Raw genomic sequence first — 26,254 nt, forward strand, 5'->3', positions numbered from 1 at the left:
TCGCTGGCCAAAACACCTAAACATCAATTTTTCACTTTGGGTAGGTATTGAAGATAGTTAAAATGTGACAGGGAGATCTTACTGAAGGTTCAGACTCCTCTGTGCATTTATATTCTGCTTCAAAACCCAAGAGAAGTTTTTACAAGTCCTGATCTATTAGGAAGTCATCTATTAATCATTCTGCATCCATATAAGTGCGGAATAATTCAAATGTTTTAGAATGTTTGCACGAGTTCACTTTTTATTTCCAACCCCTAGGGGTAAGACGCTGGGATGAATACAGCATTATCTTATTTTTGTATACAGAATACATCGCAGGTGGAAGAACAAACCCTTGGTTAAATATTATTCTCCAATATATTCTCGATACGTATGTATCAGAGAAAAAAATGATAAAGCTATTACGTCTAGTCAGGATCTTTCGAGCGCTGGTTCATTCAGAGCCAATTCCGCTGTTGGATACCAAATTCTTGGATGGAGGGTTTTTCAATGAGATGTTTCATTTTGTTTAAAAAATAGTATTTTTCGAAAGAAATCGGAGAATGCTAATTTCATTGTCATTTGTGTGCCATAAACGATGAAAAACGATATCAACCGAATGGCCGCCACTGCTATTATTGCAGTAGCTTATTCTCTCCATAAAAATTCGCATTTTTGCGACTATATGGCCTCGATAATTTGACGAATTTGATCTCGAATCGTTTGTGGAGCATTGGTATGAACCTTATATTTTGCGTGGCCCCAAAGAAAAAAGCCTGATGGTTTTAAATCTCAAGATCTCGGTGGCCAGTTGTGATTACCTCTTAGATAAATAACACGGGCAGGATACTTTTCTGGCAACATTGCGATTGTTTCGTAGTTTGTGTGATACCTTACTCCGTCTTGTTAAGAATGAACGTCGTTAACATAAATATCTTCCAATGCCGGCCATAATTATCATGACAAGAAAATTTCGAAGATATCTATTGTCTGGTTTCTGTTTTTATATCTAATGATTTGAAAATCTTTGAAGATTTTTCTCTGAGTCTTATAATTCTTGAATGTTCATAGTGAGCATCAGATTTGGGACTCCCTATACAATGTCTTTCATTGTACAATGACAAAATGCCCTACCGTATCGCTTACCTCTACTCGGTATGAAATTTTCATTGAATACAACTTTTGACAACTTTTATAATAATGGTCGCCCCTCTTAATATATTACCCTGTGTATCTCAGAACCTGGTCATAGCAAATCCAATAGTTTTCGATATTATGATAGGGAACTCGAACTAAGATTAATGACAATAAATTATGCAATTCCACGGACGAATTCTTCAATTACAGGGTGAATTATGAACTAAATGAATTTCATTTTGAATAATGTTTGACTCACCCCGTATCTAATAATTTTTATTGAAAACCAGTCTGAAATTATTACGTTATGGGTAAGCAATATTTGTCGCTCAAAAGTGTTTTATTCAAGATGTTATCCTATGAAGAGTGTTACTTAAAAGAAATGCAATTTTCCAACTTCAACACCTTGTATCTTGAAAACTAGACATAGGATTGAGTTGTATCCTCAGAGAAATAAACATAGATAGAGAGAGCATATGTCATTTTCAGTAAGCAAATTTTGTCCCCAACATGAACTATCAAATTTGACATGAAGCGCGCGGAAATGAAAACATATCAGTGATACGATATTTCACTCAATTCGCAAGTTTCTCCACAAAGAACGTACTTCGTATGTCCAATTGTGAATCAAGGTTTCATATTAACTCAAAATATAATGAAATAAATACCTTAATATATCAGAAAGTGGGAAAACAAATTTCAAGCGCGCCAAATAACGTGAAACAACCGATGACACTAAGAGAGCAAAAGTTGCCAAACCTTGGAATTCAGCAGGTAGCTACAGAAAATAATAAATATTCTACATACTATAAATTCGACAATTAGGAAAAATATCGGATTCCAAATATTCAAATTTGCATATTCAATCGAGAATCTTTCAATCAAATATATTTCATTCAATATAATATACATTCATAACGATATAGTAAAATTGTGGATTTGAAAATATATCACAATCCAACAACGTAATCTAACCATGTTGGGGACATGTAAAAATTGCGTATAATCACTCTATCTACGTTCATTACTCTATGGTTTCTAGACTTTCTTGTTCAGGTCATATTCCACAACAGGCGAAAAATCCAAAAAAATTTACCGGTGACAATTTTTCCATCAAGCTGCTGCCTGGTCTTTCACAGACATCCTGATGAAATGACAAAACGATCAGTTCGTAGAACGACCCCTCAAAAATGATTAACACAATCGTAGCAAGTGAAAAGAAACCTCACATTCGATCGCAGAGCCACTCACGACAAAAATTATGGCTTCGACGAACCACTCAGCAGCTTAGGTTGGAGCTCTCGTTGACTTTTTCTTTCCAATTAATGTAGGAATAAATCTGAAGAACATCAATAGGACTCCGTTCTCTCGTTAGGGTCGTCATTATGATCGCAGTAGGTCTTGCAGGAATATGAGTTTCCCGTGGTGTTTTCAACGTAATTCCCAGTTTGCAAGAGAGAGGATATATATTTATACGTTGCCTACAATGAATGGATAGAAATATTCTTATTGGGTGAAATCTCAATAAAAAGGGATTTATTGGATGTAGAGGACGTTCGAGTATTGAATACAATGGCATCCAGACTTGTGTTTTTCATTTTTGAGTTGCATTCATACATTCAACAATGAGCATTATGAACATATTTCCATTTTAGAGGAATTCGAAGTATTCAAGTAGTTTTTAATATAGTTTTATCTTTCTTGCATTTACTGAACCTTTTCATTTGGTCGATAATATTGAATTATGGGCATCATAATGTGATGGATTTGGAACATCAATGGAATTGTTGAGAAATCTTTTAGTTGAAATAAAATAATAAATTCGAATGATCTATTTTACGAGTTCATTCATTAATATTTTGGTTCTTCTATTTATTGTATAAAATTTGTATTGGAGCATTAACGAACTAAGTTAAGATATCTTATAAAGAGATTTCCAATAAGATGCTTTGTTTTGTTATTGAAAAAACGAGAGTAATGTAATAGAAATCGATGAATTATTTATTCAATTCAATTACTTAATTTGGTCATTTCGAATAGAATGACAAGCAATTTCTACTGACGATATACAGGGTGTTCTGATTTGTTTCCGACAAACTGAAACGGGTGATAGATCACATCATTTTAAGCAAAAAAGTTTTTATAAACATGGGTCCGGAAATGCTTCGTTTCCGAGATACAGGGTGTTAAAGTTGAAAAAATAATTCGCGTTTTCTTAAATATCTTTCGACTGATACCAAATAATTGCATGAAAGTTGGTACATAGGGTTTTTTGAGGTGAGAAATTCAAATTTGTGGTCGATTTGGTTGTATTTTCTAGAGGGCGCCACTGGCAATCATTTCGTCCCCTTTAAACCGTAGCAACTTTTCTGTGTTACCCTGTACGTCATTCTGGACTAAAAAAATCGATTCCTCTGACTTTTCTAGTTAAAAACGGTATAACTCATTTAAGTTGCTAGGGGCAACCGTTTCAGAGAAAAACGCATTTAAAGCCAAATCCATATTTTTGTAATCTCTAAAACATGTAGAAACAAATTTGTAATAATTTTAAATTAAATATTTATCAGAAGTAACAATTTAGAACAAAACAAAATAACATAATAATTTTTAAAGAAGGTGTTCGAAATGTCCACCGTTCTGTTGAATGCACAAATGACATCTTCGAATGATTGATTGTTTTACATTCAAAAATTGTTGCGGCAATAGATTTAAAATGGCTACACACAATGACAGATTTAAAGTGTGTTAGGTTCAGATGTCATTAATTATAATTATAGTTAACTAAGTTAATAGCTTATCAACAAATACAGGAAAATGGTATTGGTTACCAAAGGCCCGAACGAAGCATACAAAGAAGAAATCATCTACAGAGAAATAGGATTTTACAGACCTTCGAAGAAAATAAAAACTCAGTATTCGTAAAGCATCCCAACAACGCAATATTTCAGGAAACAGAATATTCAGAACACTTAAAAACAACAATTACATAGCATACCACTTCTACTTATTAGTGGGCAATAGAAAATCCGCATGCATTACGCCTTAGAAATTTTCAAAATGAATTTAAATTTAATATTTGAATAGGAATAATTTCATGAAAGGATTTCGAAGCAGTCAAAACATATTAAAGAAAACGCGAATTATTTTTTCAACTTTAACACCCTGTATCTCGGAAACGAAGCATTTCCGGACCCATGTTCATAGGAACTTTTTAGCTTAAAATGATGTGATCTATCACCCATTTCAGTTTGTCGGAAACAAATCAGAACACCCTGTATAGGGGATGCCATTTGAAAATAAAAGTGAGGGGTAGCTACCACAAGGATGTCAAATGTAAGAACCTTTTTTATACATCATTGGGAAGGTACTTTGATGTTATTCAAAGCAATTTTTTTATTTTTTCATTATCTCGTCAAATGAGCGAGATATTGCAGGGGGACACCCGGTATATGAAAGAATGAAAGGGCGCTAAAATGTTTCAGACTTCAAGGCAATATGTTCCTCTAGTTATTATAGAGGGTGAGTCTTCGACTTGTACATACATTTCAACAGAAGATTACTGAGGTCAAAAGAAACACTTTTTTCCTTGGCTATTTTTTCCGAATTGATTTCGTTTCCTCACTTATTATAGCGAGTTCACCGGACTTTGATGGAAATTTATGTTTGGTGAATATTCATCACATTGCGAAAATCATTTCCTTCGATTTCATTCTATTTGCGAGTTTAAACTAAAAATTACATTTTTTTATGGATTTTCAACAGCCTGTAGCTTTTCATCCTAGCCGAATCGAAAAAAATGGTAAAGGAAAAAAGTGTCCTTCGACCTCAGTAATATTCTGTTGAAATGTATTCACAAGACAAAGACTCACCCTGTATATTGTTTGAATTATATGTAGAAACATATTTCTGGCAGACGTCGGCCAATTATAAATGTAATTTCCTTTGGTATACAGTAAGTTCAATAAAAACCCAATTGCTTAGGAATCTTATCCGTTTATTCATTAAATCGAGAATGTTCATTTCAAGTTCAGCGGTCTAGTTTATTATACTTTCGAGTAGAATGAAAGAAAGAGAAATAAGTGGATTTCAAGATCAAGCCCCAAACCATACTTAGCGTTAATTTGCTGAAAAGCATTGGAGTGGGATAGTTATGGAACAAAATAATACTTGCTATATTTCGAACTTCTAGGGCACCTAAGTTTCTTATCGAGTTCTCCCAGGCAACATATTATTTTGTGGAAATAGTATCCATACACACAAATGATTAATTGTTCAAGAACTTGCACTAAGTACTCAATCTCCTGCAGATTATTTGATATTCTGGATATGATCTAGTTATTTTTTCATGGTAATTTTTAAGTGCCATCCAAGTGCGTTGTTCGAAATTATCACAAGATTTTTCGTATTAAGATGCAGGGTAGATAATTTAGAGAAATTTACGGAAAGTGAATCTATTTGTTGATTTTCAGTATGTCGGTTGTATGAAGAAATTGAATTCTTATATCATTCTATAATTCGGAGATTGAACTGAAGATTGAAGTTAAAGATAAAATAAATAATTTTGAATATCCAGTTTTCTTTTAGATTTTCTTTGCCAATCTCAAATACGTTTTCAGGGGGTAGAATCAGTTGTTTCTGGTGTGCGCGTCGGTACATACAAACATACAAAATATGTTGGGTAATCCAGATATGTTAGAAAATGAAGGCACATCACATTTTTTGAATCAGTTTTTCGTATTTTTCGAAAATTCCTTCTTCCACAACTTGAATTCACATTCAAGGGTTATTTCGTTAAGTGTTTCTAGATACATTTCATATAATTTTGTTACATTTTTGAATCAGTTGAAGAGTCATTACTCCGATCAATCAAAAACGAGAGTGATGGATGATAACACAGATTGGGAAATTTGTCACTCAATCGGAAATTTTGAATTAAGATATTTCTATTGATTTGGAACCTTTTCTCAGTATAATAATTGAATATTTTTTATAAGCGAGCAATCTCAGCATCAGCCGGTAACTAAATATTTTTAAGGACGCGTTCAACCATAATAGTTGATTCAAAGAAATAATAATATTCATTTGACACATAGTGTTCGACTATTGAACTACTACCTGCAGGTAATAAAATCCAATTTTTATGGTTATCTTTGAAAAGCCACCCCAAGAAATTCTTTCTATATAGCAATCGAAGAAATAAACGATGCTGGGTCATAAATAATAAACGAAAATCCATTGGGGTCATAATGTTCTTTTCAAGGATAAACTTTCTCTGAATTGTTGGGAATTTTGAAGGGGGTGCTGAAGTCCTAAAGCACATGACTCGTTTGTTCGTGCAAAATTTGTTCCCTGTTATTGATCGGCTTCCGATTTCAGATGACCCAAGTGTAAATAATCAGGCGTTGTTAGGTTAAGATAGGAATATCTATGCTATTCTTCTACCTCGCCCAATCTATCCATTAGGATTAGTTTTAATAAGAAATTTGGTGGGTCACCGAATTGGAAAATATTCCTCAAATTATCCTGATAAAGGACCCCGCACGTTTAGTATGGGAAATGGCTTTCCGTGTATTTGCCTGAATTTTTGATATGTTGTAGTTCTTGATGAACTGATCCGAAAAGTCCTTAGCCGCAAAGCTCAAAAATGGACAGTTTTCGAGATATGGAGCTTTGAAAATGGATTTTTTGCAATTTTCGGGGTTTTTGCTCATCAATCGGGGAGCTCTCATTTCTGGTTTTGATGGAATTTGGATGTTCGGCGGCCAGAACCCGACTGAGAAATGATCTTCCTTGGTTATATTAGGCACCGCCATCGATAATTTTCTATACACTGCTCCACATTGGCTATGAAATAAGATACAAAATCCAAGATCTTCCATACATCTTTTCATGCCACGAGATGACGTCAGAATAATTCACATGACCGAGAAACGACATATTGTGAGATTTTTTCAAGAGAGACCATAATAACTGAATCCTCATATATCTGATGTCCGATAATATCAAATATGTTAGCCGAAATGTTCATAACCAGGCATCGCGAGCTGTAATGGGGGAAAATGGGAAAATCATAATCATATATCCTCAGGGATAACAATTGTGATCACTATTGATGTAATTTACATATGATATGTGATTTGTTTCTCACAAATCTCGATAATCTGACAATGGGGTGCCAAGACATTTTCCTCAGAATGTCTCGAAATTGATGAAAGCATCTCACAGACAAACGAATCCGTGAAAATGTCTACAGTTTTGATACAATATAGTACTATCCGGGTAGAATATAGGAGTTTATTTCCACTAGGATGTTCATAGAACAAAAAGCTTTTAAACTAAAGCACGTCCACCCCTTTTTTTTAAATCTTCAAAAATTCTTCGTTTCTGAGTTCTGTTGAGGCAAACTTTCGTTGGGACGTTATAAAATATTTCCTGCTATGAAAAATTCCGAACATAAAAGATCATTCCGAGGATGTTGGGTCGAAATACTGCATAATTCGACAAGGGCTTCGCTTGCCGAAGCACCGAAAATAAGTCGAGTGACCGAAGAATAAAAGAGCAAGGGCCATCAAGGTTTTCTGTATTCAAGACCGGACAATCCCTCCAAAAGCCCCCAAGAAAGGGGATTCTGAGGAAATACGTCACGCATGTCAATTAACATTTGATTCGAAGAAAGCAGGATTCAGAGATATCGGGCTGTCTTGAACAGAGCTCAGCACGACCCCTAGGGGGTGTTGATAGAACGTGATTTCTGCCAAATGAACACGAAGAATGAAAATGGAAGTTCGAACGTTTTCAAACTTCAACCTTGTTATGAGAGATTTATCAGGGAATTTGTTACCCGTGCTCTCCCTGTCTACTTGATCCATGAATTAAACATGAAGGCCATTAAATTCGATTTCTGATGTCGAAATTCCATTACAAGTTCCATCTCCCGTTTCTCCAGTCGATGTAATGCTCAGATTTTTTATTAGATTGATGAAGATGTGATCGTGTTGTTCACAATAAGTCAACGAATAATTTTGTTTTAAAAAGAAATGATTCATGAGCATCTTTAGGTCCTATAGAATGATATTCTGTTATCATTTCAGCCATCTGATTGTCTTTTACTGTTTATGAGTTTATTAATTTCCATTCAACAACACATTGAAATTGTTAAAATTCACCTCAGAAGGGTAAACATTTTGCAGATACAATTCGCAAAACTGCAGTACTTTTGTCGATTCTTTGTCGATCTTGGGAATTAGGCCTTCCACAAATGACATAACATTGCATTTTGCATGAAGACTTTTAAAGTACTGTTAACACAAGAACTCAAACCGGTCGAGCACTAGGAACTTCGCTGATTGGGCCATTGAAATGCATCAAAATGATCCGGATTGTCATTGAAAAATCATCTTCAGTGATGAGGCCCATTTTCACCTCGACGCCTACTTTGATGAGCAGAATTGTTGCATTTGGTGCTTCGAAAATACAATAATGATTGGGAAAAATCGAGAACTTTCAGCCGTAAATGTGCGAAGTGGTCTTGGAAAATTTCATAAAAAAAATATGAGGCTGTTACCTTAGCCGTGGTGGAAATTGGTCTGATATCGTTTTAGATCGATTATGTCATACCTCTCTAGTTTAAATGAAATAAATATATAAATAAATAAATAACGTCTTTATTCAGAGAAGCAGGATTATAATATGCCTGGCAATCATGACATCAAGGGCGAAGTCTAGCAAGCTATTCAACTCAACCCCACAGGGTTTGAGTGGCAGAGGCATCATCGAATGCCATCTGAACTTCGCCCTGGGATTGTTTTGATTTTCTGTTCATTTGTAAAGAATTTAAATCAATAAAGTCCTATTATGTACGAAGCCAGACTAATATTGCATAATTTTAATGAAAATTGAAATATCCATTGATTTCTCTTGAAATATATTCCTATTTTCTTATAAAATCGAATTGGAAAACCTTCTATATACAAATGGAATAGGTAACCCAATTCTCGCATAGCAAAATGTTTTTGAATGATTAATCATCTCTCTTGATATCCAATATCGGATATGTCTATCGGATTATCCTTCTTGGCGTAAAAACAAACCTTTTTGAACATATCCGAGATACCAAAACTGATGCTCTATTTTCTACTCTAGTTTGAATAATGGAAAGTAATTAGCCAATTCGGCACCTGTTGATCCCGATGTATTCAAGGAATCTTTTTGAAGAAGAATACAGACACGAAATGGTTAATATCTAGACAATTGATGTGTATAATGAGTAGCGAATGACATAATTAAATTTTCTACCTCACTCTAGAAGATGTAGACAAAGGGGAGTAATCGAAGAAAGTTGTCTAGACGGCGGAATAGCCTAACTTTTCAGTAGAATCCTAGAGAAATTAATTAAAACAGTGTTTGTTACCGCATTCAGTGCTGCAGGCGAGAAGAGAATAATGCAAATTATTCTTTATTCTGATTGAAGAACTTTTTATAAATAATATGAAAAGTATTGAAGTCAAAATGTGCTGAAGAATAGGCAAACTTATCATATCCGCAATATTTGCGATATACGTATCAATAATATTGTACAAATATAGAATTATTGAACCCTGGCCTTTTCATTGGATATATACTATGTTTGTCAAAATATACAATTATTCCAAAATTTGATATATCGATCAAAAGAAGAAATAAAATGATCCTAAACTACAAGAGTTTTTAAATGGACGAGTGGTAGAATCTGTACCAGTATTATACATTATTTCACTTCACTAAATTTCATTATTTCAATTCACTAAATTTCATCGAAATTAATGGAATATTCCCATAAATATCGTTCAGTGATTTTGGCATTGAAAAATGTGAGTTGGTAGAACAGTGTTCTGTATCACAAATTTGACAGATAATGGATTCATTCGTGACAAGAGAGTTCCAAGTGCCAACATATAATAATAAAATATAAACATAAATTCTGTGCGAATCAAAAGGAAGATTCAAAATATGATTCAACTCTTCTGTAGAACACGAGCCGCCACTGCAATACAACAGTAGCTGTTGAAATTCATCACAAGAATCCTTAGTAGGAATTCAGCAACTTAATGATCTTATCCACCTACCTCTTCAATTGTAGGTCAAGACATAACGGAAAAATGCACAACAAGCAAAAAAATATACTTGACGGAATTCCTTTTAGATCTCTCAAGATCAGGGTGAACATCGTCCAAAATATCCTCTCAGGAGATAAAAAATAAAATAATATATGTGTATCGAAAGTAACTAGACCAGCAATCACACTTTTAGAATTCAAATTAATTCAGAGAGTGACACAATACACTCTTTTGAACATGCTTCAATAACTCGAAAACAAACATAGCTTCTTGTGAGAAGTTGGCGAGAAAGTCGAATGATCTCAAACTAATCTTTCAAAAAAACATTACTCAGAAAAGGGAACAACTATAACGGCACGTTTCAGTGTTGTTTGCTTTTTTATTAATTTCGTCCTCTCTTTATCTACTGTTCTGTATACCTTTTATCTTTGAAATAACTCCAAATATCATTCAATTTCGATTGAAAATCACTTCTTCACACATATACATTCTAATCTGAACTTGATGAAGATCTTATAGAAATATTTAAAATTATTTTTCTTCTCTTTTCAGAACCATCACCCTTGTATGACAATAACCACTACCACGAGGAATGTCTCCGTTGCAACTCTTGTGGACTGAACCTGACAGGACCGAACCAAAAGCGTGCAAGACGGTTCAAAAACATAATCCTCTGCGACTTACACTTTGCTGATGTCGCTCTAATGGAGTGCTCTGATTTCATGCAACAGCTGCGTTCATTCAAACCACAATCCTTGGGATGTGCAGTTGCTAGGAGAAAAAGTTCAACAACGCTTATTTTTCCATTGCCACCACAAGCATGCTCAGGTAGGTTATTGATGGATGTGGGGAGTGAAATGTCAAGTTCTGAGGATGTAAAGGGGCGTTTTAATACAATGTAAAAGATTTAAGGATGTGATATTTTCACGGAAATGAGGAAGGGGCTTTGATATCTCTTTATTTGTTCTCAGCCTGTTCCCTTCCAAGTTACCATACCTTGCAGTTGGGGTAAAAATATCATCGACAAGAAATAAAGCAATATTTCTCCTAATTAACATCAACTAAATTATTTATATGAAACAGGGTGCGGCAGAGCCGATTGACGAGTTTTGACAGGTCATTGCTCGGGATGTGGTGGGGGCTGGTAGGTGCGAAAGGGGTTTTTGTGTTCCTTAGAGTCAGTAGTTTTTAGTCAGCAACATGATTTGGACCAAAGTGAAGTGAGGCATTGTCGTTCACGCGTTTTACGCAAGCAACCGTTCTGTGATCATGATCTAGCGGGCATTTCGGCGCCATTTCGGCATTCTTGTTAACGTTTCAGTACCCTCTGGAAACACAATCAAAACTTGGCTCGTTCACTTGAGTGAACAGTAAGTACACGACGAGGGGTGTGTCTCAATTCGGAGTGATAGGCCCTTATTTCTTCGAGGAGAAAAATGTCACCGTCACAGTTACTTTCCAGCATTATGTGTCAATGTTGGACCCTTACTACAGCCTGAATTGGAAGAACTTGCTGGAGAACACGATCTTGGTGACATATGGTTCCAGCAGGATGGCGTTACAGCCCACACAGCTCGAACTTTATTAGCTGTTTTGAGACAGATGTCCCCAAGAAGACCGGTCTCACTGAGAGGGGACATTGGTTGGCCAGAACGCTCACCAGATTCGAGCATCTGCGACTTCTTTCCTTCTTTGACTTGATTATGGATACGCGAGGCCACAAAAACCGATTAAGACAGAAAAATCCAAGGATTTTTATTGATTTTATGATATACTTTCATTATACGATATACTTTCATTTCTTGACAGTATGCTTCGTGGCTTTCTTCACTTTATTATTGTAGCACGTTCATTATAATATACCTAAGGCTGAAGGAATTCACTCCCGAAGAGTTCAAGAGAGAAGAAAAAGGCCGTGGTTTTCCAACTCTGTTGAAAGTTTATTATGAATTGCTGAAGTTCTCGAATGATAATTGATATTGCAACTGTGCCCCATAAAATGAAAGATGTATTTTGAAAAACACTCGAAGATATAACGAAAATAGACCTAATGACACATGAATTCATGAACCTGCTGAAATTATCGTGACACTTCGAATGAAATGTTCAATGACTACGAACCTAGTAGAATAATTGATATGCGGACTTAAATGTAACAAATATATTCTGTAATTCTTCTCAAAAAGTTCAAAAGTTTCACAAGAAGATAATTGCTTTGTGTCTTTGAGTTAGGTTAAAATTGATTTTTCTTCGAAGAGAAAGAATATGGTGGCGTAATTTATGTTTGTTTACAATGTTGGGCGCCTAATATTATTTTGGCTCAATAATGTCATTTTAGTTTGAAAATTAAGTAGAAAAAAAAGTAGGTATTTAATTTCAAGGGATGGCAACAATTGAACTGCGGTGCCTGACGATCCACCATTGTCTACTTGAATAAAATCTCGACGAAATTTCGAGTACCTCATTCCTCATTCCTTTGAAGTAAACGAACGGAATTTTCTCAGGTACAAAAGATTCACCCTAAAATATTGTTCACATTATCCTCTGCACGAATAATGTACAATAATCTGTATTGTTCTAAATAACAGTGAATTTTTTCTCAAAACCTGCTGCATACAATAACGTGAAAAATATGGCAGCCAGGACATAAATCACAGAGATTTCATAGGCGAAGAATAAGTTCGCGTGATTAAAAAAAAAAATTTGGGTAGCGGTGCCTTACCGCTTCGCTTAATCCTGATTTATTTCATCAGTATCATTCCTTAGCGGAGAGGCAGACAGATTGGCTTGCCCCACCGCAAGCATTAATTCAAATATAATCGAGAAATTAAACTTTTTGACATCACATTTAAGTACAACAAATGAGATAAGGTAGAGACAAGAAAAGGTGGATTACTTCTCTTCTTATCCTTGATGAAATGAAAAAGTTGAGGAAAGAAGCATTAGAGCGCTCGTAATCCATGCGCCCTTTGAGACCACCGAAATTTATATCTGATTAAGTGATAAGATCTTCTGACGCAAATATCATATCGAATTTCGAGACATGAACGAAAATTGCAATTCTACGTTTTCATCAATTCATAACAAATTCTACATTCTCTATGTTATTGCTATAAAGTGAAATATTCCATACAGTTCGATGGTCTTCAGTTTATCTCGATTTGGACTTATGGGATAAAGTTATGTTGAATGACGATGAGAACTAAATATGTCGTATATATTCAGTGAATATTCTAGGTCAAGGATTTTATTCATACAACCATCCTTTCGTTTCAACTTCATTTCAAAGTCTTCATCAGGGCTCTGAAATGAACAACATTAATAATTTGGGTGGTCGAAACTTTACATTACAACCTGATTATTATACCATTCTACAGCCTAAACCAATTACAGAATGGGAAAAAATACGAAATCACACTAAACAATACAAAATGAGAATACACAAACAGATTTTTATGTAAATTGCGACTCTAAAACAGCCTTTTTCATATCAAATTGAGTACAGCAAAAAATGTCCAAAACATTGGAACATTGCAAAAATCTCGACAAATTCTGAAATAAAAATTTTGAGCTTCATGCGTAATTTTCATGCTGAACATGTCATCTGAATTATTAGAATGAAAAATTCGAGAATAATAACGAAATAAAATTGAGAGATAATTGTACATACTTTATATTCCTGGTTGGAATGGTGAATTAATTAATCAAAAACAATATTCAAGGGTTTTGAAAATTTATGTTTGATGCCCTCATTTTCACCATTCACAATGACAAACTTGAAATTTATTTTGAGATATAAGAATATTCATTGACCAATAACTATTGAACGGAAATAATACTTCAAGAACCATTGAGTTCCATCGGTAGCATCGAGTTAGATATGTGGACTCAGAGATGAGGTGAGGACCGCCTTCCCCATATGAATGATTCTTAGGCCAGCCAGCTGTGGACACGTGCATACCATGTGTTCAGCTGTTTCCACTTCTGATCCACAGAGCCTGAAAATCTCATCTGCTGATTTTCCCATGCGGTACAAATAATGTTTGTACCCACAGTGCCCCGTCAGCAGTCCCACCCGAAGATCAGCTCGTGACAGCTTCAAGAGCTTTCTGGCATAGGTAGGTGAAATCATCACGATTCCCTTGGCCTGAGTAAGTCCAAGAGTGTTTGTCCAGTGGGTTATTCTGTTATTCAACTCCCATTGCTGGACCACTGCCCTATATTGGTCTTTTCTTAGCTCACAGAAAAGCTCAGGTCCAGCAGGAGTTAACCCTGATGCACTTTTTGCAAGTTCATCGGCTTTTTCGTTTCCTTCAACACCACAGTGGCCTGGTACCCATAGTAGCGTCACTTTATTCCCTCTATGAGGTGAGGTAAGTAACACTAGCATAAATTCTAAAAGTGAAAAGATAGATAGATAAAAGCCTATAATAATAGTAGAAAGTGATCCATTATATATTTTCAGATCTCTTACATTAAACGAAAAAATGTTTTCTTATCATAGTATAACTTATTAATCTACAATATATTTCGTAGAATTTAATGTTTTTGAAATAATATAGTGACTCTTCGGATTCAGCTGATGAACTTGTGCAACAAATTTCGATAAACTGAGAGAAGATGCAGAGAGACTACTGTGTGTAGTCAGATCACTCTAAGATTGAACACCAAGCTATTTTATTTCGTTTGGTGTTCTACCTTACAGTGAGCGGACTGCACAACAATATACCACATCAGCAGTGAATTATTTATCAAGAATTTTGTGTTTTCTTCATATTTTACGGATATTATTGAAATAATTTAATGTAAAATGAAAATTCTGTAATTGGTGAGTAATAAATGCTCTTTTGAAATTTTTGGATTCTTTTCAACATTTGCACTATCTAGATCCCTGGGAAGTGAGCCCTCTATTTTGCAAACCGAGACACTAGCTATCTATACTGGAGAGTGTCTCAAAAGAAACCTGAAAGGGCCACGCTGAGATCCCTGGAATCATATAGGTATTTACTGACATGGAAGTGACGTAATACCATAAAGCAACTGGCCAGAGGGTATAAAGTAACTCTTCTATGGGTACCGAGGCATTGTGTTATTGAAAGAAACGAAAAAGCCGATGAACTTGCAGACAAGGCATCAAGGTTAACACCTGTTGGTCCTGAGCCCTTCTGTGAGTTTGCAAAAAAACAATTTAAAGCAGCGGTCTAGCAATAGGAGGGGGACAATAGAGAAACCCCCTGGAAAACAACTCCGGGTTTTGCTCAGGTAAATAAATTTATGGTGCTTTCACCGACCTTTACCAGGAAGCTTCTGAAGCTACCACAAGCTGAGCTTTGGTGAATGGCGAGACTGCTGACAGGACACTGTCGGTGCGAATCCTGTATAATAGGAATAAAGCTGCGTTTTGTTGTAACGAAATAATTCCATCCTTTTGTATTTATTTGTTTCTTATAATTTCTAAGCCCCAAATAGAAAAAATAGAAAAATATCAGTCTTATTTTTCGAGGTATGTGTTTCCACACAAATAAATTAGAAATTTCAGGGTGGACGTTCGAAACTTCTGTCCCTTGAAATGTAGGAGGATTTATCATGAAATAATAACCAAAGCAATATGGCTGAATATGAATTTCCACTTCAGTAGAATGAAATAATTATCTTCCTAATTAATAAGGAAATAAAAACAGAATCTTCAGAAATTTTTCATAATTGAATTAAAGCTCCAAAGAAAAGCACTGACGTGAAGTCAGGAGATTCTTACGATTGTTGGATTCATAATTTTTTCACAAGTAGATCTTGCTTCAATAAGTATAATGAAGCAGTGTTTTTTTATCTTTGTTTGCAGGTATAATTTAATTATGAAAATATTTATGAAGGAATTGTGTATTGTTCTCTCCTTCAGTCTCCTGATCACTAATATGAGAATACTTCCTGGTTTCCTTTCATGAATTAAAATATTTTGCACACAAAATAATTTTTACTTTAATGATTTCGAGAAAAACTGAAGTATATTCACGAATGATTCAATAAAAATGTCATTATTGAGTTTTGGATTGTAGTCCAGACTCTAGAGCAATTATTGAACCTTATTTTACGAAGGAATCCTGGTAACAAGTGAACTCAGTCAATTTCATGTTGCACCATCTTTCGGAGATTGCGATGTTTCATTCCGAAGTACTATTACAATCGTCAGTTTAGCAACTCAGCGGCCCCTGCCATATACACCCTCCATCTCCTTAATGGAGAGTGGTGGGTTGGGTTCATGTCTCAAGTGGTAACGTTCTTCTGAGAATGGCGAAGCCTTCGACGCGATCTCTCGGTCTAGCAATAAACGACTACAGAAGTCAATATGATTGTCTACAGAAAAACATGTTTCGTTGAAGATAAAATTCTTGCATTCTCATTGAAACCCAATATTTCGAAAATATTTTCGTGAAGAACGTATATTTTCAATCTGCTGTTAGCCCTACATAAATTCATACAGTGTTCATTGAGGATTTTTGGGATTGGTATTCTCCAATTTTCCTATCGATTTTAGATAATTTTGAAATAAATGGTACCTCGATGCTATATAACCGAAAACCTGGCTCAGCAAAAACCGTATCAATTCAGGGAGTGGCTACATTAGAAATATTAAATGTCAATTTCCATTTTCAATAACGGGTCCCAATAAAACAGATAACTTTTTTGCAGTTACTAACAGTGATGCTATTCTAGAAAATTATTGCCTGGATATTGTGCCAAACGAAAATTATGACTTTTTGCAGTGTGCCATTCAGGGTGGATAAACCGAAGCTCAGTTTTATTGATGATATATGGGAGCGATATCACGTTTCCTAGTATCGATTTCACTGGGAATATTCAAACCCCAAATGAAACATGTTCTGAGAATATACTCAGTTATAGTTTAAGTGTTGTAACATGAAGGAATAATTCTTCAACTTCATGTTTGATAGGAGGACTATGTTATGGATGATGATTAACTATTCATTTATTTAATTCATTCCAGAAATTGACTTGTCCAAAAATACAAGGAAATTGTGAAAAAGTTCAGAAAGTGAAAACATAAATAGGTAATATAGCAATAAATAGGTAATATGCCAAACGTTCAATAAGATGCCTGCTATTTCGTTTGTTCGTCATCTTGGGTTGAGTTATACTGATGATCCTTAATAAGGGTGAAACCGGTATATCGCTACTCTCCCTTGATGACATGCATTCTCCTTGGTTCACTTTCGATTATGATTCCTATGAAATAGCGTGGAAATCTTCTGTTTGACAATGGTTATGTTGATGGCATTTTTTTTTGTTGATACATTAACCAGATAGATAATTAATATCGTATGATATTACACACTTGGAAATCGTACTTCTTTTTCTTTTTGTATTTTCTTTATTCATTACCAAGTGCAGGTCTTAGCCTGCATATCACGATACACCATGGGACATTATTTATAACTGGATTTCACCCGCAGTTCCAATCGCTTTCAGTTTTTATGGAATATACAGGGAGATTCACCGAGATGGCCTATTAGACGTCAACGGAAAACTAATAATAATTTTGAGCTGAAAATTTGAATATTGGGATTTGAGATATTGATCTTTCATTGATTGATATTTTCAGATCTCTACAACATTCGGTTATACCGAATATTTCCCTCCTGTCAAAAATTCTATGTATATGGAGAACAATTATCGAAAATTACAGCGATAATTGCATTGTAGGAAGCGAAATGGCACTGCGATAATTGTTCTGTTCACAGATGCATAGTTTCTATGCATCTTACACAGTTCGAATCTATGGCAATTCCATTCTACATCAGTTTGACAAGTGATGTAACAGTTTATTCGGGAAATATTTCCCCGAATTACACTCGTGCATCAAAATGACCGGATAATTTCGCATTCCAGCGTGTTTTCTTTGAAAAACTGCATTCGGTGCATGAACTCATGCAGTTTTTATGAATATTTCCCTCCTGTCAAAAATTCTATGTATATGGAGAACAATTATCGAAAATTACAGCGAATATTTCCCTCCTGTCAAAAATTCTATGTATCTGGAGAACAATTATCGAAAATTACAGCGATAATTGCATTGTAGGAAGCGAAACTGCACTGCGATAATTGTTCTGTTCATAGATGCATAGTTTCTATGCATCTTACACAGTTCGAATCTATGGCAATTCCATTCTAAATCAGTTTGACAGGTGATTTACAGTTTATTCGGGAAATATTCCCCCGAATTACACTCGTGCATCAAAATTACCGGATAATTTCGCATTCCAGCGTGTTTTCTTTTAAAAACTGCATGAGTTCATTTTCATTTTTGGAGAAAGAGCCCTCCACCTTCGGTGTCGGGCTCTTTCTCAAAAAATGAAAATGAACTCATGCAGTTTTTATGACAACACGCTGTCATGCAAAATTATCGGTAATTTTGATGCACTTGTGCAATTACTTACGATAATTGCATTGTAGGAAGCGAAACAGCACTGCGATAATTGTTCTGTTCATAGATGCATAGTTTCTATGGATCTTACACAGTTCGAATCTATGTCAATTCCAATCTAAATCAGTTTGACAAGTAATGTAACAGTTTATTCGGGAAATATTCCCCCGAATTACACTCGTGCATCAAAATGACCGGATAATTTCGCATTCCAGCGTGTTTTCTATGAAAAACTGCATTCGGTCATTTTCATTTTTGGAGAAAGAACTCATGCAGTTTTTATGACAACACGCTGTCATGCAAAATTATCGGTAATTATGATGCACTTGTGCAATTACTTACGAAAACAGGTTACTACTTCCTTATTTCAAATAGCAGACCCAGTATATTATTGCATCATTAGATAGCTTTTTTAACGAAAATTTCGGCAATATGCCATACCTTAGGTAAAAACTCAATGGTTCATAACATGCAAAGAAATATGAGTCCTCATCGCCACCATTTTTTTCATAAGAATCTCATTAACTCATGAACCGTTGAGTTTTTATACAAGGTATTGCATATTGCAGAAATTGTCGTGAAGAAAGCTATCCAAAGATGCAATAATACACTACTAATATCTCCAAAGTTGAATATCTGTCTAGTTATCGCTGAGTGAGCAATACACCCTCTATCTAAATTATCGTTTTCGTGTGAAAAGGCATTCCCCTAATTCCTGTAATTTTTCATGCAGTCTGCAATATTTTACAAACATAATAATTCAAAACTTTTCGAAATCCTGAGTAATTCACGGCATAATATATCAAAACCACTAAGGCTCCAGAAAATGGATCCGTTATTTTACTACACCTTAATTCCATCCCCCTCATGTTGGGTATAACATAAGTATACATTTTATATGAAGATGGGGCAAAGTATAATGGCCTAGAATATCGAAACAGTCATGCTTTTGTTCGCTTGTGGTCCCCTAGGTCTTCTCCGTAGAATTTTAATATTTGATGTGAAACAATTTCTGCAACAAAATTTTCGGGCTCCATAGAGGCACTCTCTTGTACTCATTCCAGACATAACTCTGTGTCCCTGAAGCAACTCGCGCAAGAACAGACAGAAAACTATAAGCATTTCTCGTTCGGTTTTGTGTATGATGACGCTTGTTTCGAATTGGATAGGAACTTCAAACTCTATAGCCTATTTACTCGTAGTTGAGCTGTCTTTTTGGTGGAGCACGTTGGGGATTCAATTCGAATTTAACTTTCAGAGGAACCACCTGCTAAATCACTTTTATTGATCGTATAAACACTTTATTACCCTCCCAAAATATCATACAGTTTTGATATTAAAGATTAACTAACAATGTAGGAATTTGTAAGTTTTATTCACTCATCGAGTTCATCCTGAAATTAATTTTAAATAACTGCATATTATGTACAGGCCGATTGTTTATATTTTACTCAAAAGCTATCTCAGTTAATTTTAGTCAAAACTATTAAATGGACAAATATGACGTATTTTTTATGGGGATTCAGAATTCAAATATCATGTGAGTATATAGGAATAATAATTTCGACAAAATAAGTTTTCCTAGACATGTGGATATGCGTGCAGGAGACAACGTTAATATAAAAAAAAAAAAAATAGAAAAACTTGTTCTTGATTTTAATCACTTAACAGGCCAATTGAAAAGTCCCCGGTCTACCATAGTAAATCACATTTTTCTGCCAAAATCCGATTTAATATTCAATATAATTGCCTTCGAGGTCGATAAAGCGATTATAGCGATCTTCCAACTTTTCGATACCATTTTTAAAGTACGATTTGTCTTTCGCTTCAAAATAAGCGATTACTTCTTCATTGGCGCTAAATTTCTTTCCAGCGAGCATTCTTTTGAGTTCTGAGAACAGGAAAATGTCGCTGGGGGCCAGATCTGTCGAATACGGTGGATGCAGAAGCAGTTCGAAGCCCAATTCGTGCAATTTTGCCATTGTTTTCATTGATTTGTGACACGGCGCATTGTCTTGATGAAACAGCGCCTCGTTTTCTTCAAATAGGGCCGTTTTTTAACGATAATGATCCAATAACGCTATATAATATTCGCTGTTGATGGTCTGGCCCTTTCGAAGGTAATCAATGAATATTATATCTTGCGCATCCCAAAATACTGATGCCATAATTTTGCCAACTGACTGTTGTGTTTTTCCTCGCGTTGGATTCTGTTGATCGTGTGCAGTCCACTCAGCTGACAGTGGATTGGACTCCGGAGTGCAATGATGGATCCATGTTTCATCCATTGTCACATATCGACGCAAAAATTCAGGCTTATTGCAGTTAAACTGCTTCAAAGACTGCTCAGAATCATTAACACGTTGTTGCTTTTGATCGGTTGTAAGCTCGCATGGCACCAATTTTGCACACAGCTTTCTCATGTACAAATATTCGTGAATGATATGATGTACACGTTTAGATGATATCTTAACAATGTCTGCTATCTCGATCAACTTCACTTTACGGTCATTCAAAATTATTTTGTGAACTTTCTTGATTTTTTCGTCGGTGATAGCCTCTTTTGGGCGTCTACTGCGTTCGCCGTCTTCGTTGCTCTTTTCACCACGTTCAAACTTAGAATACCAATCAATGATGGTCGATTTTTCTGGTGCAGACCCCGGAAACTCTTCATCAAGCCAAGATTTTGCTTCAACGCAATATCTCACAAACTAATGGTTGGACTGCTGTCAAATTTTGACACGCATCGTTCGAAGGTTGGTACTAACTAAAAATCATATGGATTTAATACTAGCACCGACATATGTGCATCAGACCGGGGACTTTTCAATTGGCCTAATATTATAGTTAATGAGTTATATCAATTCTCAATGAGCATCTCAATTCTGCGAGATGATTTGCATATCTATTTCACAGAAGAGTAAGAGTAAATAAGGGGAAAATGCAAAATAAAATACGAAATGACACTCAAACTTCATGTGAGTATGGAAGGAACTAATTTCGTCAAAGAATGTATTCTAACAGATGTGGGAATGCTTTCAGAAGACAACGTTAACATCGGAAAAAAGAAAATAACTTGTTCTTGGTTTCGATCGATCACTGATATTTAATGAGTAGCCGAATTCCAATGATTGTTGGAATATTTTCATTTTGGAATTCAATTTTTCATAATTCAGAGAAATTTGAAATCACGAAATGTGCCTTTCTCATATATTTGACTTTCTCGTCAATTATTATAATAATCGGGATAATATTCATTCGAATATCGAAGCAATAAGCTGGACTGAGAATCCAGCTTATAATATAATGCTTCGGAATCATATGATCCATCTGAATACTTAATCGATAACTATTGAATGTCAATTAGAAACGGAACTAGCGATATAATCAATGATAACTTAGTACAGATTGCTTGTATTATCCAACGTCTATCCTCCACAAGTGTATTAATTAATTCTGGATATAATATAGCTCAGGTATTTAACTACAACGATCCGGAATCTGATGAATTTCCATAAAAGCTCTGAAGGATATCAGGCAATAAACAGGGGGTTAGTATTATCAAGCGAGTTTGAAAAAAAAAACTATAAACTGTACATTGCTGAGATTCCCGGAATTCGATATCCGGTTCCCTTCTTTATTCACAGAGTAATGTCGAATTTATTATGTGTTGAAGCAACCCTTGATTTGTGTAGACAATTTTCACATCAAAATGTTTTTCCAGATGAATTCTGCGAAGAGTTCCCGCACAATTTTATACCAACGCCAGGCTACTGGATCGAATGTTCCAGGCAGAAAATCAACACGGATACGATATGGGATGAGTCAGAATCGGACCATGATATCCGGGAGAGCGAAGAGCTCAACAATATCGACGGCATGGACCAGGAAAATGGTCATCCATGCATCCGGAGGAGAGATAGAAGTGAGTAGAGGGGTAAAGGGACGGGATGTCATCTTGTTTTTATCGAAGATGGATTAACCTCAAATTGAATGTCCTAACTAAGTGATTATATCGATAAACTGCATGAAATATATTGGTTCGATAAGAAACTCAATTTTATTACGTCAATGCAGCTCATTCGAATCATATTTTTGGTCTTACTACCACTTAATACCATGCATGAAGGCTGGAACATCTATTGTTTGGTATATTTCAATACAAGAAAAATATTTTCAGTGAAAATTATTATGAACTTTGAATGAGTCTACTTTATGAAGAATATCTAATAGAAATATCGAAAAATGTATAATATAAAAACCAATCAAAAATAAACTATTCAAAAGTGTAGATTTGAGTAAACGGCTGATGAATTGAATAACTGATAAATGAATTAACATGAAGACTGACGTACGTTCCAGAATTTTTTTCCAATAGATTTTCTCATCTTCTCATCAGTGTCTCATTGTTCAAAAAATTTAAAGTAATCAGATATATTCATTAGAATCGCCCTAAAAAAGAATGAAATGAAATTCTCGAAAATTGTTATTTTATTTCTAAATGATGATTTGCATACCCATTCACAGAAGAGTAATGGTACATAAGAGAAAACTATAATACAATTTCAAAATACAGAATCTTTTTAGAGCAGAAAGTTACTACCTACACTCCAACTACACAATTAGTTGCACATTAGTTTCTTTATCTTGAAACTGTTTCTGATTTTCATTTCGATTTATTCAATTATTTGGAGAACCATATTTTCCATATAAGAATACTATAAGTTCTACATACGAGCTGAAATATTCGATATTGTCCTGTGTAGGCTTTGTTACTGTGTCCAAGCTTCACTTCAGACATAACTAAGACATAATTTATGACCTAACAGCGAGTAGTTGGATGGTCCCCTGTGACTAGAAAATTTATATTCTTTCAGGTAGAGCGCTTTGAATGATCGAACAGATTTGCTGACAATAAATACTGTGTGAGTACGAACCTGGCTGAAAATAAATAATTCACAATAAAGAAACGAGACATTCCGAGACGCAACTAACGTGAATTCCATTTAAAAACCTTGTATTTTCGAAAATTTATCTGAAGGATGTTATTTCATCACCGGTAGAAGACGTCCGGAGTGGTTGCCCAAAAGGGGACTAGGCACGTGTCCAATTTACTAAGGAAACATTGCCGGCAGCATTTGTTTGCTTACAATATCCACAATCTGCTTAGTTCGCTTATTCAGCACACATTCCTTCATTGCCTTTCTCATTTTGAATTCTCAACTCCTGAGGGTAGATGAAATATAATTTGATACATTTTTATTGTCTAATATAGCCTTTAAATATAAATGGTGGACTTGTAAAACCTTTGAAATTATTATTACGTGAAGGAGAACCACACCACACCACTTGAAGGCATCATCGTACACCTATTGCTTTGCTCACAATTTGTCCCTCCTGAAATAAATATTGTATTTCAGGATAATCTTATAAAAGGTTTTCCCATATGAGGTGTCTTTTGATACTAAAACTTTTATATTTTGAGAGAACTCACTATGGAAAACGATATCAGTCAAATGGCCACAGGCTACGGTTTCAACACAATATCCTGTTCAAGAAATATCCAATGACCAATCCCCACATTTGCGGCTGTATGTTCTTCGCGAATTCCATCTTTAGGGTCTTGAATCGGTTGTGGAGCATTGATCGATCTCATATTTCACGTGGATAGTCTTAAATCTAGTTTTTATTCCTAAGATCGCTGAACTGACAAACCTGGGTTTTCATCAACACTACGGGCTACAGCAGCAATATTCCCAGTTATTCTTGTGCGACGCACACGGTGTCAATTCTTCACATTACTAACTTGTCCCAACAGCTCAACTTTTTCCACCAGTTTTACTATTGCTGGCCTAGAAGGAGCTTCACCACGACCCAAAATTGCTTTAGTTTTGAGACTGCAAAATTTTCAACCATTTTGTGGTGCCATTTGAGAATGGCGTAGTTCTAATTTGTGACACGATGACAAAAGATTGCAGCTTCAAAAATTACAGATCCAAAAGGATAACACTCTTTTGTTCGGGTGGAACCCATTCCTGCTTTAGTTATAAATGTAAGCTTAGAGCGAGAGAATATCCACAGGAAAGTCTAATGGACTTGTATGCCAGCCAATGCTTCTACATGTACATATATCAAGTAGTATTTCGAAAGTTTGATATTATATCAAACTCAAGCTGGAGGAAGTAGGAAATGTAATATCTCAGGATTAATATTACTTCAAGTTGAAAAGTTTGGGTTAGTGAGTGGCACTATTGAGGAACCTAACTGAAACTCTAAACCCTGCAACAGTTTGAATAAGGGTTTGCAAAGAGGAATAAATTCACCTTCATATATTCAAGAATCCATTAGTTATTTTCAGATGTGTATATATATTGCTTTTTCTTTGTCTCCATATATTCCAAGTTAATCAAATCAGAAGGATTTTTTTTTCATGCAGGCAAATAGTTTTATATCATACTTCTTATGAAGGAAGAGAGAAATCAACTTTATTGAAATAATTCGAATCGCTAATGATTTCTGAAAGATCTGTCGAATGTCTTTATGTTGTTCTTCGCATAATGCATGCGTTTGATAATGTCGGCATCACAAACGCTTAGGAAAGTTCATAAAAAAGTAGAAATATTATTCCGTCCATATTGCTCTACTTGAATAATTTATTACCCTGAATTTCCTAGCTAGAAATTGAAAGAATATCCACCTTTCGTTCTAATCAATTATCCCATCATACTATATCTGTGGATATGAATAACTGTACATCGTTAACCGCTACAAGGTCTTATTAGAGACATATTGCATAATATGTCCTTAAAGGGTATATTCGATGTGATATTTATGTCATGATAGCTGGTCCCTGCTCTGAGGGGATTGCTCGACCTTGCAACTATACGGATACATGATATGTTACTTAGATGTCAGTAATTGAATGAGGAAACTATATGCTCATGGTCTTTGATGGACTCATTAAGATATATGAAATCGATAAAAGAGGCAATGGTGCTAGTAGTCTCAAAGAAAAATTTTTATCTCCGGAACTGCGATGTCATCGTAGCAATGAAATATTTCCAAGTTCATTATTGAGCTGTTAATTTTCTGAGATTTCTCCTGAATTTTTTTCCATGATTTCATCACAACGTAGGAGGATTAATGCGCTATCGTAAGCGAGTTTTGGTGCAAATTTCATATTTGCATCATAAAGTTATTCCTGATTAAACATGCCAGCTTGCGAGCCAAATTATTGTATTTTGCGGGAGGTTTAATTTTCTGCTGATGTGAAGAAAACAGCGGCTGAGGCTAATCGAATGCTCTCACATACATACATACATTAGTGGAAGTACGTGTGGATAGTGGTTTCAACTCTTCAAGAACGGCCATTTTAACGTCGAAGACCAGCAGGGCGGCAGAAGAGAAAAAATTTTCGATGCAGAATTGGAGGCATAATTTGATCAAGACTCGTGTCAAACGCAACAAGAATTGACAGGATCATTGGGAGTGACTCAACAAGCTAGCCTGAAAGTCATAAACAAGGAGATTGGATGCTATAAGAGTTGAAGCCGAGATATATTGAACGGCGTTTGTTTGCTTGGGAACATCAACTTGCAAGGCA

At 35.2% G+C, this 26,254-nt stretch overlaps 1 protein-coding gene across 2 annotated transcripts in view; it reads left to right on the forward strand.

Annotated features, from left to right (window-relative positions):
• Positions 1-26,254, forward strand: part of LOC123684660 — a 69,250-nt gene that overhangs the window by 15,044 nt on the left and 27,952 nt on the right. For both annotated transcript variants that reach the window (XM_045624000.1, XM_045624001.1), the window contains 2 exons: positions 10,764-11,039; positions 22,376-22,576. In XM_045624000.1, coding sequence (XP_045479956.1) covers positions 10,764-11,039; positions 22,376-22,576 — 477 coding nt within the window. The remainder of the gene's footprint in view (positions 1-10,763; positions 11,040-22,375; positions 22,577-26,254) is intronic.

Source organism: Harmonia axyridis, chromosome 7 (assembly GCF_914767665.1).
Source record: "Harmonia axyridis chromosome 7, icHarAxyr1.1, whole genome shotgun sequence".
NCBI classification, from domain to species: Eukaryota; Metazoa; Arthropoda; class Insecta; order Coleoptera; family Coccinellidae; genus Harmonia; species Harmonia axyridis.